Source organism: Balaenoptera musculus, chromosome 14, assembly GCF_009873245.2.
Source record: "Balaenoptera musculus isolate JJ_BM4_2016_0621 chromosome 14, mBalMus1.pri.v3, whole genome shotgun sequence".
NCBI classification, from domain to species: domain Eukaryota; kingdom Metazoa; phylum Chordata; class Mammalia; order Artiodactyla; family Balaenopteridae; genus Balaenoptera; species Balaenoptera musculus.
Window position 1 is genome coordinate 39,146,462 of NC_045798.1, and position 17,216 is coordinate 39,163,677.

The 17,216-nt window shown below is 37.1% G+C and overlaps 1 protein-coding gene across 1 annotated transcript in view; it reads left to right on the forward strand.

Annotated features, from left to right (window-relative positions):
* Positions 1 to 17,216, forward strand: part of MIB1 (mindbomb E3 ubiquitin protein ligase 1) — a 118,443-nt gene that overhangs the window by 75,708 nt on the left and 25,519 nt on the right. The window contains exons 13-14 of the mRNA XM_036874225.1: positions 13,677 to 13,809; positions 16,937 to 17,023. Of these exons, the coding sequence (XP_036730120.1) occupies positions 13,677 to 13,809; positions 16,937 to 17,023 (220 nt within the window). The remainder of the gene's footprint in view (positions 1 to 13,676; positions 13,810 to 16,936; positions 17,024 to 17,216) is intronic.

Consider the following 17,216-nt stretch of genomic DNA (forward strand, 5'->3'; position numbering starts at 1 on the left):
AAATACCCCCCTCCCCAAGCAAACACTCATATAGTGTATGAAGGTCCAGGTACTCTTCTAAGCCCTTTAAAATTTTCATAACGATACTATGAAATAGGATTTGTGATTCTTCTCACATTTTATAGATGAGGAAACTGAGACATAGAAGGTAAGTAACCTGCTCAAGTCATTAGCTCTTCAGTTTGCTGGTGCCAGAATGTGAGCCCAGCTAGTTTGGCTTCAGACTGAGATCTTCACCACTGTGCCTGCTGTTGCTCTGGTTTATGAAAATGCAAGTAGTTAGGGAATGGACTCTTGGGGACTGGAACGTAAACCAAAACTGTAGCATGGTGAGCATTCTTGCTCCAGTATGCTCAGAAAGATGGTTGTTCACTTGATTGTTTCTTCTTTTGTTCCATTCAGCTAACTTTGAGCACCTAATACTGGGTGCACAAAGCGGGTATAAAGATGAGTAAACTAGGCTTCCCTGCCTTACATCATAGAAGAGATCATTTTGGTTGTCTTATTTTAAGAATGACTGAGTACTCACCTGTACAGCTCTCCTGTAGCCTGCATTGTCATTGCATATTTCTCTCATTTTGAGTTAAATTCTACTACATTACCAAATTCCTAGTTAATGAATTTAAGCTAAATTAATGAACCTTTTAATTATGGTGTCTGTCAAAAAAGAGTTTGTGGGAAGAAAATTAAAGCACACCAAAAAAAAGAATTAAAAAACATTTGAGTCATGTCTATCACTATAAATAGATGAAAGAAAATAAAAACTATATCCATACTCATTTACTAAAGTGATTATCACAGATAGCATTTTGGTATATACCCTCCTAGACTTCTTGTCTCCATCCATTTAGATAGGGGTGTGTATTGAATAAAAATGTATTCAGACCGTTACATACTAACATGCTTTTAGCATGCCCTACAGAACTTCTACTTGGGATTCATCAACTTTTTTATTAAGTTTCTTTATGGATTCTGGAGTAACATGCTTAAACTATATTTGAGGGATTGTTCATTAACTCAGCAAGCATTTATTGAACACCTAATATGTGCTGTTGTGCCATTCTAATGTCTTTTTACATTAAGTAATCCTAATAGGTAAGGCCTCCTCAGTTTAACTACTATGGTTTATTTGGAAAAATGTTGCCAATCTCTGAAGAAAGATTGCAAAGCATGGCAGGTCCTAAAAATGGACCCAGCGCCATTTGACTGTTACATACCATGCAGACAGCTGCTTGTCCCCTCTGCTTCTTAGAACTCATTTGTTCATCATTCAGCAAACGTTTGAGTATTACCATGTGCCAGGGATTATGCTAGGCACCACTATTAGTTGTTCCGGAACTTAATGCTTCTTTGGCAGTATTCACAAATGCCTGCTTAACTGGTAGTAAGATCTTATCCTTAAATCATCCACGTCCTTAACCTTTTGGAAAACAACCAGACTGAGAAATAAAGAAGAGTGTTTGAACGTTAGGGAAAGTATCTTCAAATCTCATCCTGTGCTCCACAAGTGAGAGTCTATTGGCTTAGTATAATTATTGATTTATTGAGCTGTAACACCCTTATCCTGGTAATAACTCTATGGGCCTCAGTTCTTGCAACCTAACAGCAGAATCCTCTTAATTAACTAAGATGCTGTGGGGAACAGCTGACCTTTGTGGTTATCTTGTGGGTTCCTCAGATTGTCTACCCCATGAGAAGAAAGGAGACAGACCACTCAGAGCTGCTCTGGACATGAGGGTGAGGGGACCAGGGGCTATTCTGTTTTTTTCTTAGCTCATCTTGCAGGCTAGGCCCAAAGATTGGCTCTTTTCTTGAGGCATCATATTATTTGTTTTTGTTTGTTTGCTTTTTGTGGGGGGAAGATCAGGAATGAACATTAATTAGCAGCTTTCTAATTAAGATGAGAGGGTTATAGGTCTCTGTTAAAATTAATCTACCCCAAATCTCCAGTGTAGAAAAATTCTAAATAATTTATGTGGATATTCCACCTTCAAGGAAGTGGAGCATAACTTTCCATGTGTTAAGTTTAGGCTGCGCTAGTGACTTCTTTCCAAAGAGTGTATGGTATATTTTAGTGTTCTATAGTATAGAAAAGGGGAGAAAGAGTAACTCTGTGGTGGAGAAACCTCACAAACACTGCCTCAGCCATATGATCAGGGTTAACATCGACAGTGATAAGTCATGTTTATAGTGTGTACCCTTGATGTGACGTGATGAAGTGGCACTACCTTTGAGACCTTCTTCTTCAAAACTCATAACCCCAGTGTAATCATGGGAAAACACCAGACAAATTCCAACTGAGGGACAGTCTACAAAATAACTGATTAGTACTCCTCAACATTGTCAACATCATCAAAAACAAGGAAAGTCTAAGAAACTGTCAGAGCCAAGGGGAGCCTAAGGAGCCATGACAACTAAATGTAATGTGGTATTCTGGAGCAGAAAAGGAACATGAAATAAAACTAAGGAAGTTGGAATGAAGTAGTTAATAGCAGTCAGTGCTGGTTCATTAATTAACAAATGTACCATACTGATGTACAATATTAACAGTAGAGGTGAGGAACTCTCTGCAGTGTCTTCACAATCCTCTGTAACTCTACAATGGTTCTGAAATAAAAAGTTTATTTAAAAACAGCAAAAACAAAAATTTACCCACTCCTGGCTAGTTGACCATTGACTTTTGCATTAATTTTGATTTGGGGCTATCTGCAATATTTTTCCACAACTTAAGCCATTTCATCAGGAGTTGATTTTGTTATAATTCAGTTATCAACAAAATAATAAGTTTAGTCTCATATTCTTTTAAAAGTATATTAAAACAAAAAGTATATTTCAGAATAAATTTTATTGAGACCAATCGTATCTTAAAAAGAATTAGTTATTTTAAAGGGAGCCTTTTTAATTTGAGTGCTGATAATTTTGAATTTGTGAAAATTGTGAAATGATTAGATTTGTGTGGAAGGGGGTATAGAGGATAGATTTGGAAGGGGGCTGTTACAGATGTTCAGAGGAAAGGTAATGAAAGCCTATATAAAGAATATTGGGGCCCCTGGGAAAGAATAGTTTAGTTTTAAAAGGGAAAATCAAGAGAACAAATTGAACGCAGGAGTAAGAAGGGAGGAAGGGGTCTAGAATGATTCCCAGGTTTCTGACTTGGGTGGCTGGTTAAATGGTGGTAAGAATAACCAAAATCAAGAATACAGGAGGAATTCTTGGGAAGGAGAAAAGGGAAATTTGTACTGTGTACTTTATAGGTCTATAATCTTAGAACTGTAATAAAATAACACTATTATATTGAAGAATTTTAGATTCTACTAAAACATTTACCTACATTATGTCATTTAATTCTTACAGCAATCTTACGATATTTTACAGAGGTTTCTATGGGAGTGTTGGTATTTGTTCAGTTAGAGATATGAGATAGAGCTGCTATGGGTGAGAGTGTTTAGTTGGGGCTTCACAGGGCCCGAGTATGGACCTTGGCTTTATAGGTCCATAGAGATGACTAACACTAATTAACATTAATAAAGAATGCCAAATTACTATTTACAGAAAGAAATATTGCTAAGTGGATTGTAGTACTTACACCAGCTGATCAGTAGATTTTTTTCCCCTGCAGTGGGGAGAAAGAAATCTATGAAAAGCTAAGTTAAAATTGGAAATTGATTGGTGAGCAAGATGACTGGTTAGATGATCTTAATTGACAGTACCATCAACCTGTGATGACTTTGCATATGATGATGTACTGAAAACTGATAGCATTCTCCTGATTCTACTGGAGGGTAAATTAGAATACTGGGGTTGCTCATCAGGGGGCTTTTTCTATAGATAACGCTGGTGATACACTGACAAATTATTTTTCTCATTCTTTCTCCAGGCTTTGTACAAACCATTTCTTCACTGTCCTTTTAACCAATCATTATTTTCCAGAAAAAGACATAATTTTCATCTTTTTAATAATAATTCCATCCTGGTGATTTATTTATCTATCTATCTATCATCCTAATTCGACGTCTGGATCTCCTCTTATAAAAATCTCTTTTTCTCTAGTTATCCACTTGTTTCATTTACTTTATTAACTATTGTCTGGTGTATTCACCTCATTTGCCAATATAACACTGTTGCTATGGGAAATCAAAAATTACCATTTCTCTTTAAAATATGTTGATAATATTATAATTTAATCAGTTTAAAATAAGGCATTTGGATTAATTCAAATTTCTTTCAATTTTTTAATGATATATTTCTTAATGTTTCAGGATTGTGAGGAAAAATATTTTAATATGGTTATTCTACAGTGTAATATACAACATTTATGTCAGTTGAGACTAACAGAATAGATTATTCTGAAATAAAAAACTTGCTCCTTGAAAATCTTGAATTTTGCATTTTAATATTAGGATTTGATATACTTTGTAGAATGTGATCTAGAAGGGACTAGGGTTGTTTTTGTCACTGCCAACAGTAGCCTGGCACTGCCTTTCCGTTGTTCTGACAGTTCAGTTATATGTACTGTACTAAGAGAGGAAAAAGCAAAAAGACACAAAGTAATAAGAGTGCAGGGAGGCAATGGGCTTTCAAGAATACATACATATCTATTTATTTTTATTTTTATTTATTTTTATTTAATTTTTTTGGCTCTGCTGTGTGGCTTGTGGGATCTTAGTTCCCCTACCAGGTATCGAACCTGGGCCCCGGCAGTGAAAGTGCCAAGTCCTAACCACTGGACCGCCAGGGAATTCCCTCTATTTCTTTTTAAATGCCTTAGTAACTTTCTGAACCATTGGCTCTTCTTTCTGAGGGACCTCAGGTTTTCTGCCTTGTTGACTTACGAATGCAAGAAGGAAGAACAAGTAAGTGAAAGCTATTAATATCCTCTATTACCACCATTTCTCTCAACACAGTTATAGTACCATTTTTCTTTGTATCAATAACATGTGTTTGGGACTTCTCTGGTGGTCCAATGGTAAAGAATCCACCTTACAATGCAGGGGACATGGGTTTGATCCCTGGTCGGGGAACTAAGATTCCACATGCCACGGGGCAACTAAGCCCGCATGCCACAACTACTGAGCTCACGTGCCTCAACGAGAGAGCCCGCGTGCCGCAAACTACAGAGCCCACATGCTCTAGAGCCCACGTGCCACAACTACAGAGCCTGCCTGCCACAACTAGAGGGAGAAAACCTGCACGCCACAACTAGAGGGAGAAAACCCGCGGGCCACAACTAGAGAGGAAAACCCACGCGCCACAACTAGAGAAGAGAAAACCCGCACACCACAACTAGAGGGACGCCCACGCATCACAACGGAAGATCCCACGTGCCTCAACGAAGATCCAGCGTGCCGCAACTAAGACCTGACACAGCCAAAAATAAATAAAATAATTTTAAAAATGTGTTTGTCTTATTTTTTTTTAACATCTTTATTGGAGTATAATTGTTTACATTGTTCTGTTAGTTACTGCTGTATAACAAAGTGAATCAGCTATACGTATACATATATCCCCATATCCCCTCCCTCTTGCATCTCCCTCCTACTACCCTCCCTATCCCATCCTTCTAGGTAGTCACAAAGCACCGAGCTGATCTCCCTGTGCTATGCAGCTGCTTCTCACTAGATACCTGTTTTACATTTGGTAGTGTATATATGTCAATGCCACTCTCTCATTTCATCTCAGCTTACCCTCCCCCCTTCCCGTGTCCTCAAGTCCATTCTCTACGTCTGTGTCTTTATTCCTGTCCCGCCCCTAGGTTCTTCAGAACTTTTTTTTTTTTAGATTCCATATATATCTGTTAGCATATGGTATTTGTTTTTCTCTTTCTGACTTAACTTCACTCTGTATGACAGACTCTAGGTCCATCTACCTCACTACAAATAACTCAGTTTCGTTTCTTTTTATGTCGGAGTAATAGTCCATTGTATATATGTGCCACATCTTCTTTATCCATTCATCTTTCGATGGACACTTAGGTTGATTCCATGTCCTGGCTATTGTAAATAATGCTGCAGTGAACATTGTTGTGCATGACTCTTTATTTTTAAACATCTTTATTGGAGTATAATTGCTTTACAGTGGTGTGTTAGTTTCTGCTTTATAACAAAGAGAATCAGCTATACATATACATATATCCCCATATCTCCTCCCTCTTGCGTCTCCCTGCCACCCTCCCTACCCCACCCCTCTAGGTGGTCACAAAGCACTGAGCTAATCTCCTGTTATGCGGCTGCTTCCCACTAGCTATCTATTTTACATTTGGTAGTATATATTAGTCCATGCCACTCTCTCACTTCGTCCCAGCTTACCCTTCCCCCTCCCCGTGTCCATTCCTGTCCTGCTCCTAGGTTCTTCCTCCCCTTTTTTTTTTTTTTTAGATTCCATATATATGTGTTAGCATACAGTATTTGTTTTTCTCTTTCTGACTTACTTCACTCTGTGTGACAGACTCTAGGTCCATCCACCTCACTATGAATAACTCAGTTTCGTTTCTTTTTATGGCTGAGTAATATTCCATGGTATATATGTGCCACATCTTCTTTATCCATTCATCTGTTGATGGACACTTAGGTTGCTTCCATGTCCTGGCTATTGTAAATAGAGCTGCAGTGAACATTGTGCTACATGACTCTTTTTGAATTATGGTTTTCTAAGGGTATATGCCCAGTAGTGGGGTTGCTGGGTCATATGGTAGTTCTATTTTTAGTTTCCTCAGGAACCTCCATACTGTTCTCCATAGTGGCTCTGTCAGTATACATTCCCACCAACAGTGCAAGAGGGTTCCCTTTTCTCCACACCCTCTCCAGCATTTATTGTTTGTAGATTTTTTTGATGATGGCCATTCTGATTTGTGTGAGGTGATACTTCCTTGTAGTTTTGATTTGCATTTCTCTAATGATTAGTGATGTTGAGCATCTTTTCATGTGTTTGTTGGCAATCTGTATATCTTCTTTGGAGAAATGTCTATTTAGGTCTTCTGCCCATTTTTGGATTGGGTTGTTTGTTTTTTTGATATTGAGCTGCATGAGCTGCTTGTATATTTTGGAGATTAATCCTTTGTCAGTTGCTTCATTTGCAAATATTTTCTCCCATTCTGAGGGTTGTCTTTTCATCCTGTTTATGGTTTCCTTTGCTGTGCAAAAGCTTTTAAGTTTCATTAGGTCCCATTTGTTTATTTTTGTTTTTATTTCTATTTCTCTAGGAGAAGGGTCAAAAAGGATCTTGCTGTGATTTATGTCATAGAGTGTTCTGCCTATGTTTTCCTCTAAGAGTTTTATAGTGTCTGGCCTTTTACATTTAGGTCTTTAATCCATTTGGAGTTTATTTTTGTGTATGGTGTTAGGGAGTGTTCTAATTTCATTCTTTTACATGTAGCTGTCCAGTTTTCCCAGCACCACTTATTGAAGCGGCTGTCTTTTCTCCATTGTATATTCTTGCCTCCTTTATCAAAGATAAGATGACTATATGTGTGTGGGTTTATCTCTGGGGTTTCTGTCCTGTTCCATTGATCTGTATTTCTGTTTTTGTGCCAGTACCATACTGTCTTGATTACTGTAGCTTTGTAGTATAGTCTGAAGTCAAGGGAGCCTGATTTCTCCAGCTCTGTTTTTCTTTCTCAAGATTGCTTTGGCTGTTCAGGGTCTTTTGTGTTTTCATACAGATTGTGAAATTTTTTGTTTTAGTTCTGTGAAAAATGCCATTGGTAGTTTGATAGGCATTGCATTGAATCTGTAGATTGCCTTGGGTAGTATAATTTTCACAATGTTGATTCTTCCAGTCAGGAACATGGTATATCTCTCCATCTGTTGATATCATCTTTAATTTGTTTCATCAGTGTCTTACAGTTTTCTGAATACAGGTCTTTTACCTCCTTAGGTAGGTTTATTCCTAGGTATTTTATTCTTTTTATTGCAAGGGTAAATGGGAGTGTTTCCTTAATTGCTCTTTCAGATTTTTCATCATTAGTGTATAGGAATGCAAGAGATTTCTGTGCATTAATTTTGTATCCTGCTACTTTACCAAATTCATTGATTAGCTCTAGGAGTTTTCTGGTAGCATCTTTAGGATTCTCTATGTATAGTATCATGTCATCTGCAAACAGTGACAGTTTTACTTCTTTTCCTATTTGGATTCCTTTTATTTCTTTTTCATCTCTGATTGCTGTGGCTAAAACTTCCCAAACTATGTTAAATAGTAGTGGTGAGAGTGAGCAACCTTGTCTTGTTCCTGATATGGTGGAAATGGTTTCAGTTTTTCACCACTGAGAATGATGTTGGCTGTGGGTTTGACATATATGGCCTTTATTATGTTGAGGTAAATTCCCTCTGTGCCTACTTTCTGGAGAGTTTTTTATAATAAATGGGTTTTGAATTTTGTTGAAAGCGTTTTCTGCATCTGTTGAGATGATCATATGGTTTTTATCCTTCAGTTTGTTAATATGGTGTATCACATTGATTGATTTGCATGTATTGAAGAATCTTTGCATTCCTGGGATAAACCTCACTTGATCATGGTGTATGATCCTTTTAATGTGCTGTTGGTTTCTGTTTGCTAGTGTTTTGTTGAGGATTTTTGCATCTATGTTCATCAGTGATATTGGCCTGTAGTTTTCTTTTTTCATAACAACATCTTTGTCTGGTTTTGGTATCAGGGTGATGGTGGCCTTGTAGAATGAGTTTGGGAGTGTTCCTCCCTCTGCTATATTTTGGAAGGGTTTGAGAAGGATAAGTGTTAGCTCTTCTCTAAATGTTTGATACAATTTGCCTGTGAAGCCATCTGGTCCTGGGCTTTTGTTTGTTGGAAGATTTTTAATCACAGTCTCAATTTCAGTGCTTGTTATTGGTCTGTTTATATTTTCTGTTTCTTCCTGGTTCAGTCTCGGAAGGTTGTGCTTTTCTAAGAGTTTGTCCATTTCTTCCAGGTTGTCCAATTTATTGACATATAGTTGCTTGTAGTAATCTCTCATGATCCTTTGTATTTCTGCAGTGTCAGTTGTTACTTTTCCTTTTTCATTTCTAATTCTGTTGATTTGAGTCTTCTCCCTTTTTTTTCTTGATGAGCCTGGCTAATGGTTTATCAATTTTGTTTATCTTCTCAGAGAACCAGCTTTTAGTTTTATTGATCTTTGCTATCGTTTCCTTCATTTTTTTTTTCATTTATTTCTGATCTGATCTTTATGATTTCTTTCCTTCTGCTAACTTTGGGTTTTTTTTGTTCTTCTTTCTCTAATTGCTGTAGGTGTAAGGTTAGGTTATTTATTTGAGATGTTTCTTGTTTCTTGAGGTAGTATTGTATTGCTATAAACTTCCCTCTTAGAACTGCTTTTGCTGCATCCCATAGGTTTTGGGCCGTTGTGTTCTCATTGTCATCTGTTTCTAGGTATTTTTTGATTTCCTGTTTGATTTCTTCCGTGATCTCTTGGTTATTTAGTATGGTATTGTTTAGCTTCCGTGTGTTTGTATTTTTTACAGTTTTTTTTCCTGTAATTGATACCTAGTCTCATAGCATTGTGGTAGGAAAAGATATTGATATGATTTCAATTTTCTTAAATTTACCAAGGCTTGATTTGTGACCCAAGATATGATCTATCCTGGAGAATGTTCCATGAGCAGTTGAGAAGAAAGTGTATTCTGTTGTTTTTGGATGGAATGTCCTATAAATATCAGTTAAGTCCATCTTGTTTAATGTATCATTTAAAGCTTGTGTTTCCTTATTTATTTTCATTTTGGATGATCTGTCCATTGGTGAAAGTGGGTTGTTAAAGTTCCCTACTACGATTGTGTTACTGTCGATTTCCCCTTTTATGGCTGTTATTATTTGCCTTATGTATTGAGGTGCTCCTATGTTGGGTGGATAAATATTTACAATTGTTATATCTTCTTCTTGGATTGATCCCTTGATCATTATGCAGTGTCCTTGTTTGTCTCTTGTAATAGTCTTTATTTTAAAGTCTATTTTGTCTGATATGAGAATTGCTACTCCAGCTTTCTTTTGATTTCCATTTGCATGGAATATCTTTTTCCATCCCCTCACTTTCAGTCTGTATGTGTCTCTAGGTCTGAAGTGAGTCTCTTGTAGACAGCATATATACAGGTCTTGCTTTTGTATCCATTCAGCCTGTCTGTGTCTTTTATAGTTGGAGCATTTAATCCATTTACATTTAAGGTAGTTATCGATATGTATGTTCCTATTACCTTTTTTGTAGTTGTTTTGGGTTTGTTATTGTAGGTCTTTTCCTTCTCTTGTGTTTCCTGCTTAGAGAAGTTCCTTCAGCATTTGTTGTAAAGTTGGTTTGGTGGTGCTGAATTCTCTTAGCTTTTGCTTGTCTGTAAAGTTTTAATTTCTCCGTCAAATGTGAATGAGATCCTTGCTGGGTAGAGTAATCTCGGTTGTAGGTTTTTCCCTTTCATCACTTTAAGTATGTCCTGCCACTCCCTTCTGGCTTACACACTTTCTGCTGAAAGATCAGCTGTTAACCTTATGGGGATTCTCTTGTATGTTATTTGTTGCTTTTCCCTTGCTGCTTTTGATATTTTTTCTTTGTATTTAATTTTTCATAGTTTGATTAATATGTGTCTTGGCGTGTTTCACCTTGTATTTATCCTGTATGGGACTCTCTGTGCTTCCTAGACTTGATTGCCTATTTCCTTTCCCATATTAGGGAAGTTTTCAACTATAATCTCTTCAAATATTTTCTCAGTCCCTTCTTCTCTTCTTCTTCTGGGACCCCTATAATTCGAATGTTGGTCCATTTATTGTTATCCCAGAGGTCTCTGAGACTGTCCTCAATTCTTTTCTTCCTTTTTTCTTTATTCTGCTCTGTGGTAGTTATTTCCACTATTTTACCTTCCAGGTCACTTATCCGTTCTTCTGCCTCAGTTATTCTGCTCTTGATTCCTTCTAGAGAATTTTAAATTTCATTTATTGCGTTGTTCATCATTGTTTGTTTGCTCTTTAGTTCTTCTAGGTCCTTGTTACATGTTTCTTGTATTTTCTCCATTCTATTTCCAAGATTTTGGATCATCTTTACTATCATTACTCTGAATTCTTTTTCAGGTAGACTGCCTATTTCCTCTTCATTTGTTTGGTCTGGTAGGTTTTTACCTTGCTCCTTCATCTGCTGCATATTTCTCTGTCTTCCCATTTTGCTTAACTTACTGTGTTTGGGGTCTCCTTTTGCTGACTGCAGGTTCATAGTTCCCTTTGTTTTTGGTGTCTGCCCCCAGTGGGTAAGGTTGATTCAGTGGCTTGTGTAGGCTTCCTGGTGGAGAGGACTGGTGCCTGTTTTCTGGTGGATGAGGCTGGATCTTGTCTTTCTGGTGGGCAGGACTGCATACGGTGGTATGTTTTGGGGTGTCTGTGAACTTAGTATGATTTTAGGCAGCCTCTCTGCTAATGGGTGGAGTTGTGTTCCTGTCTTGCTAGTTTGGCATAGGGTGTCCAGCACTGGAGCTTGCTGGTTGTCGAGTGGATCTGGGTCTTAGTGTTGAGACAGAGATCTCTGGGTGAGCTCTCGCTGGTTGATATTACGTGGGGCCAGGAGGTCTCTGGTGGTCCAGTGTCCCGAACTCAGCTCTCCCACCTTAGAGGCTCTGTCCTGACACCTGGCCGGAGCACCAAGACCCTCTCAGCCACATGGTGTAGACACCTGTGGTAAAAATCTTACTGGTGTCTTGGATTTTTCTTTGCTGGGTGATTTATCCGAGCCAGGTTCCCTTTGTCAGAAACACAGCAAGCCAAAATGCTAAGATATCCAAGGTTTGCAGTGAAGACAGGCCTTATTCACACGGCATCCAAGGAGAAGACAGGAGAGCAAATTTCAAATCTGGGTCCTATCTTATTATTTTTAATGATTACATTTTTTCTTTATTAAAACTTTTTTTACATGATTTAATACTTGAATCTTCAAAACTCTCCAAAAGAATCATAAAGCTAAATTCTGTTTCTCACATGGTCAAGTGTGTAAGGTAACAGATAATCTATGGCATTAGCATCATGATTATGCCAAATCCAAACACTCAGTAGTATATTGTTGTACCAGTACTTTTCCCCATTAAGAATTTGAGTCAAAATGTACATAATTTCTAGCATTCTATTTTAATCCACTGAATGAGGAGGTATAGAATCCTTATAATTACTGAAAATGAGCTAAAGCAGGAATCTTTAGCTTTGTATGAGGTCCATGAATGGAACTTAGGGGTTTTGGACTTCCTCAGAATTGTATGTAAAGATTTTTATGTGTATTTTCCGGGAGAAAATGGTTCATAGATTTCCAAAGAAGTCTTGTTACCCATGAACAGTGATTGTAGCTTCAGTAACAACCACCAAAGGCTGTCTTAAAGTTTTGATTCTCAGTACACCTTGGGTCATAAACCCGTTTAAAAATCTGATAAAAGCTATAAACTTCCAGATTTGAGTACAGTTTTGGAGATTCTTGGATCCTCCAAAGCTTGTTCTCAGATGTCTTGGACTTCCTGTTTGGGATTCATAGCCCACTGCCGTTAAGGAAACACGCTCTGGCTCATGTTAGGCCTTAGTCTCATTATTTTAGAGACTTACAGTTTCATTTACACACATTCTTATTCTGCATCTTCAGACTGTTTCTCCATACATTTATCACATTTCTCTATTAAAAATTTTTCTGTCATATGTATCACCTTACGAAACACTATCCCGATATGTATCTTACTGTTATTTCTTGCCCTGTTGTACTCTATTGGCACAATTTTAAAAGCTTTTCTTTTCTGCGTTTACTGCATTTTTTAGGTGTGAGGGAAGATTCAATATCTAATACGTATATCAGTGTTGTCTGAGCCAAGTCCAATACTCTTTGCAGGAGCAGTTATCTTAGGTCGCACTGTTTAAAAAAAAACAATTAGTTGATAGATGTATTAAGGGAGATTTTTTCCAAATTACGTTATGAGTTTTCCACACAAAACCTCTATGTTAAGAAAAGTTAGACTGGTTAGGGTTAGGAAAGTTGCTTCTGATTTTATTTTCCTTTTTGAGTGGTAGGCTAGCTTTTCCTCTACAAAGCATGATTTCTCGATAATTAGTTCCCCTGATTTTTTATGGTTTAATCTTTGGTGCTCTTTAGGATAACTTTGTCTTTTTTGCTTTGGAGATACTTTGTTACCATATCTTAAATTTTAAATATTAGATTATAGTGACCATTTTGTGTGTTTTGATATCAACTGGATTTAGCACTGCTAAATGACATATATCACATTTTTAATTCTGCAAAGTTCATGATAATCTGCCAGCTACCTAAAATTTGTCTTATCACTATTTTTCCTTCCTAGCTGTTGTTACCTGGTTGTTCTTTATTAACTCTTTGTTAATATATACTATTCAGTTGAACCTAAGAGATTCCACAAGGCCAACATATATCCTTATTAGGGTATATTTCTTTTACCTTTGGTTTTTTTCCTCTCATAATGTTTCCCTTTTGTAGCACTCCCATTCTGTTTTGATTCTGTTCTCCAAACAGCAATAATTCGTTTACCTCTTACAATATCAAAAGGCTGTGTATTTAAGATTTAGAAATTTTGAATTTCTGTTTGTCTCTAAGGGCATAATTTTCTTTAAAGAGGAGTATATTCATTTGATTTTAAAAGTTTCTTTTGAATATTTTTTCTAAAGAAAATAATAAAATATTTAATTAAATATTTGACTTTCAGTGCAATGCGTGTTTTACTGTCGAAATTACCAAGACCGTGGATTGTGGATGAGAAGAAAGATGATGGTTATACTGCCTTGCATCTGGCTGCCCTTAATAATCATGTAGAAGTGGCTGAACTGTTGGTACATCAGGTAGGAAAAGCAGTTCAGTAATTTTTAACAATTTTGGATCATTGCTATTTATTTATTTTTTACTTCATCAACTACTTATTGATAATAAGTAAAATCCCATGATGATGGTATCTTACAGTAAAATCCCATGATGATGCAAATTCAGATATAGTATGAATTTAGTCTTCCGCCTAACATTGTTTTTTGTTTTTTGTTTTTTGTTTTTTTTTCCCTGACTGTGCCACGCAGTGTGTAGAATCTTAGTTCCCCAACCAGGGATCGAACTGGTGCCCTGTGCAGTGGAAGCATGGAGCCCTAAAGACTGGACCACCAGAGAATTCCCCTAACATTGGTTCTTAAATGGAGGGAGTTAGTGGTGTGTGTGGGGAGAAGGGGGTGGGGGGAATCCTTCAGTCTCCAGTATTCTCTCTGCACAGTCTTCCTGGATTGGTCCAACGAAATAGGCATCAATGAAAAGGGATTTTCCAGAGTCACTGCCACTATTGTGGAAGAATCACTCTGCTGTAGCACCAAGAACCGTCATGTTGATATCTAAGCTGGTGTGGGCAGGTGCCACCAGGTAACACCAGGCTGCAGCTAGGCTCTAGGGATGCAGTTCATGACTACTGCTGGACCCCTTGGATAGCAGCATAGGCTCACCTTGGTCATTTCATTCATCTCAGGAATAAGATGGCTCTACATTTTTATGAGATTGGATTTTGAGGGAAACCCATTTATTGCAATTTTATGATATTTTGGTATATTCAGCAAAATTTTTAAATGCTTCAGTCAAACATATGCCATAGCTAAGCACTAAAGTTACCAAAGAATTATCTGTGATCCCTGACTTCAAGGAACTTACAGTCTAGTTAAGAAGATGAAACAGCAGAAAAATTTAGTAGATAGTACATTATGTGTAATTAGGTCATAGATCATAAGATAGACATTCCATAAACTACAGAAGTTTAGGTAAAAAAAATAGTTCAAAAGTTAAACAAACCTTTCCCCTGCCATTGTAAGCCTTTATTATTAAAATTGATTTTCTTAGAAGTGTTGTTAATTATGATAAATTCCTTTTCATCCAAAATCCAAACGACTGACCTTAAGCTAGTACCACACTGTCTTGGTTATTGTTGCTTTATAGTAAGTCTTGAAATAGTTAGAGTAAGTCCTCTAACTTTGTTTTTCTTTCTCAGAACCACTTTAATGTTCTAGATCTTTGGAATTTCCCAGTACATTTTAGAATCAGGTATTAGTTTCTATTAAAAGTCTTTGGGGGAGTTTGATTGCTCTTACACATATTAGATTTATCTTTAAGTAATTTTTTTGATCCTATTGGTAAATTGTATTATTTTAAAATTTCAATTTCCAGTTATATATTGCTAATATATAGAGTTGCAATTTTTAAAATATATTTACCATGTATCCTGTGACCTTGCTTAAATTACCATTGGTCATTAGGAAAACAGAAATTACACCAACACTACTAATCACCAACTACAATGACTAAAATTAAAAATGCCAACAAAACCAAGTGTTGATTGGGATGTGGGTCAGTTAGAATTCACAAACGTTGCGGGTGTTTTTCAGGGTAGCCATGTTGAAAAACAGTTTAGCAGTTTCTTATAAAGTTAAACATATATTCATCCCAGCAGTCTCACATCTAGATATGTATCCAAGAGAACTGAGAGCACATTTCCACGAAATACTCCTACTAAATACTTGTAGCAGCATTATTTGTAATAGCCCTAAACTGAAAGCAAACCAAATGTTCATCAACTAGTGTCTGAATAAACAAATTATGGTATATCCATACAATGAATACTACTTTGGAAAATCTAAATGATGGAAAAAAGTTCAGGAAACTTAAAATGGAGATCCCTCACTTTCTGCATTTATATGAGAACAGACATGATAAGAAAACAAGCTGAGGGAATTCACTGGTGGTCCATTGGTTAGGACTCAGTGCTTTCACTGCCATGGGCCATCGCTGGTCAGTTGCTGGTTGGCGAACTAAGATCCCATAAGCCATGCAGCACGGCTCAAAAAAAAAAAAAGGGAAAGCAAGCTGAGATCAGGAGCCTAATGATTGCAGTCAAAGAAACATAAATAGTAAAAACAAACCAGAAACTCCCACCTTCCCGAACATGTCATACATAGCATGTTCAGACCAACCAAACTCCCGTAAGGGAGTTTCAGCCCTACCTGATGTACCAAGCAGGTGCACAGGTGGGGGTGTCAGAGTTGTGATCATAGGGCATGAATGGTTCTAAGACACACATGGAATGATACAGTTTATTTTTTGACTCTGTAGCCCTCTACTTAATTTTAGTTTTTTAAAAAAATTTATTATTTTTTATCATGCCAGACATGGTGCTAGGCATTTTGACATGTTATTTTTCTTAATCCTCACATTGACCCCTGGAATAGGTTGTGCCCTTACCATTTTGGAGCTGAGGAAATAGGCATGAAATGATACAGTGCTTGCTTAAGCTCACAAAGCTCGTAGCTGACAACACTTGAACCTAGGTCCACTGACACTACGTTCATTGCTTTTGCTTCTCCGTCCCTTTCCTCTGTGCTTGGCATCAGCTGTTCTCATGGTCCTTTGTCTATCTCAGGGCCCTGGTGGGACTTTCTGCTCTTCCTTCAATAAGTGTTTGTATGTACTAATTAAGCGTTGTCTTCTTCTCACCCTCCAGCAGAGTTCCTTTTCAGTGAATGAGGAAGAGCTCAATTATGCAGCAAGAGGAACTGACCTTATTAGGTCATTAAAATAAATCTAGGTCCAGTATGAAGACTCATTAATATATTTTCAGGAAATATTTACAGTTAAAATGAGCTGATTATGTCCATTGCTCTATAATGGAGATTAAAAGGGAGCTGTGTTTGTACTGTACTTTGTCCGTTAACTGTTCTTAGACAGAATCACCGTAATAAAAATAATTATTTTAAACTTGCTGTTCTACTTCAGAAAGTTTCCTGCCCTATCCACTTCTTCCTGTGTTACCATATGAGAACAAGGTCCCAGCCCCTAGGAAGGGGGCGTGGTCAGTAGTGTCCAGTGTTAACCGATTCTTCGCAAAGAGTTAGTTTAGTATGCTTCCCTCTTGTCACATTTAACTGTGTATGCCTTGTTCTTCTTCAGGGTAACGCAAACCTGGATATCCAGAATGTGAACCAGCAGACTGCCCTACACCTTGCTGTTGAGCGGCAGCACACCCAGATTGTGAGGGTAACGTGTCTACTAAAGTGAATCTTTGCTTATTAAATCATACTTTGTTAGATTTCTCAAAAGGCATAGTTAGAGGTAAAAATTATGATTTTAGGCTAATATTGTACATCAGTTGGGTAAAGAGTTTTAATTTGTAATAGGGAAAATCATAAGATTCTGATATTCAAAGTCTTTATAATTTTGTTGCCAGATT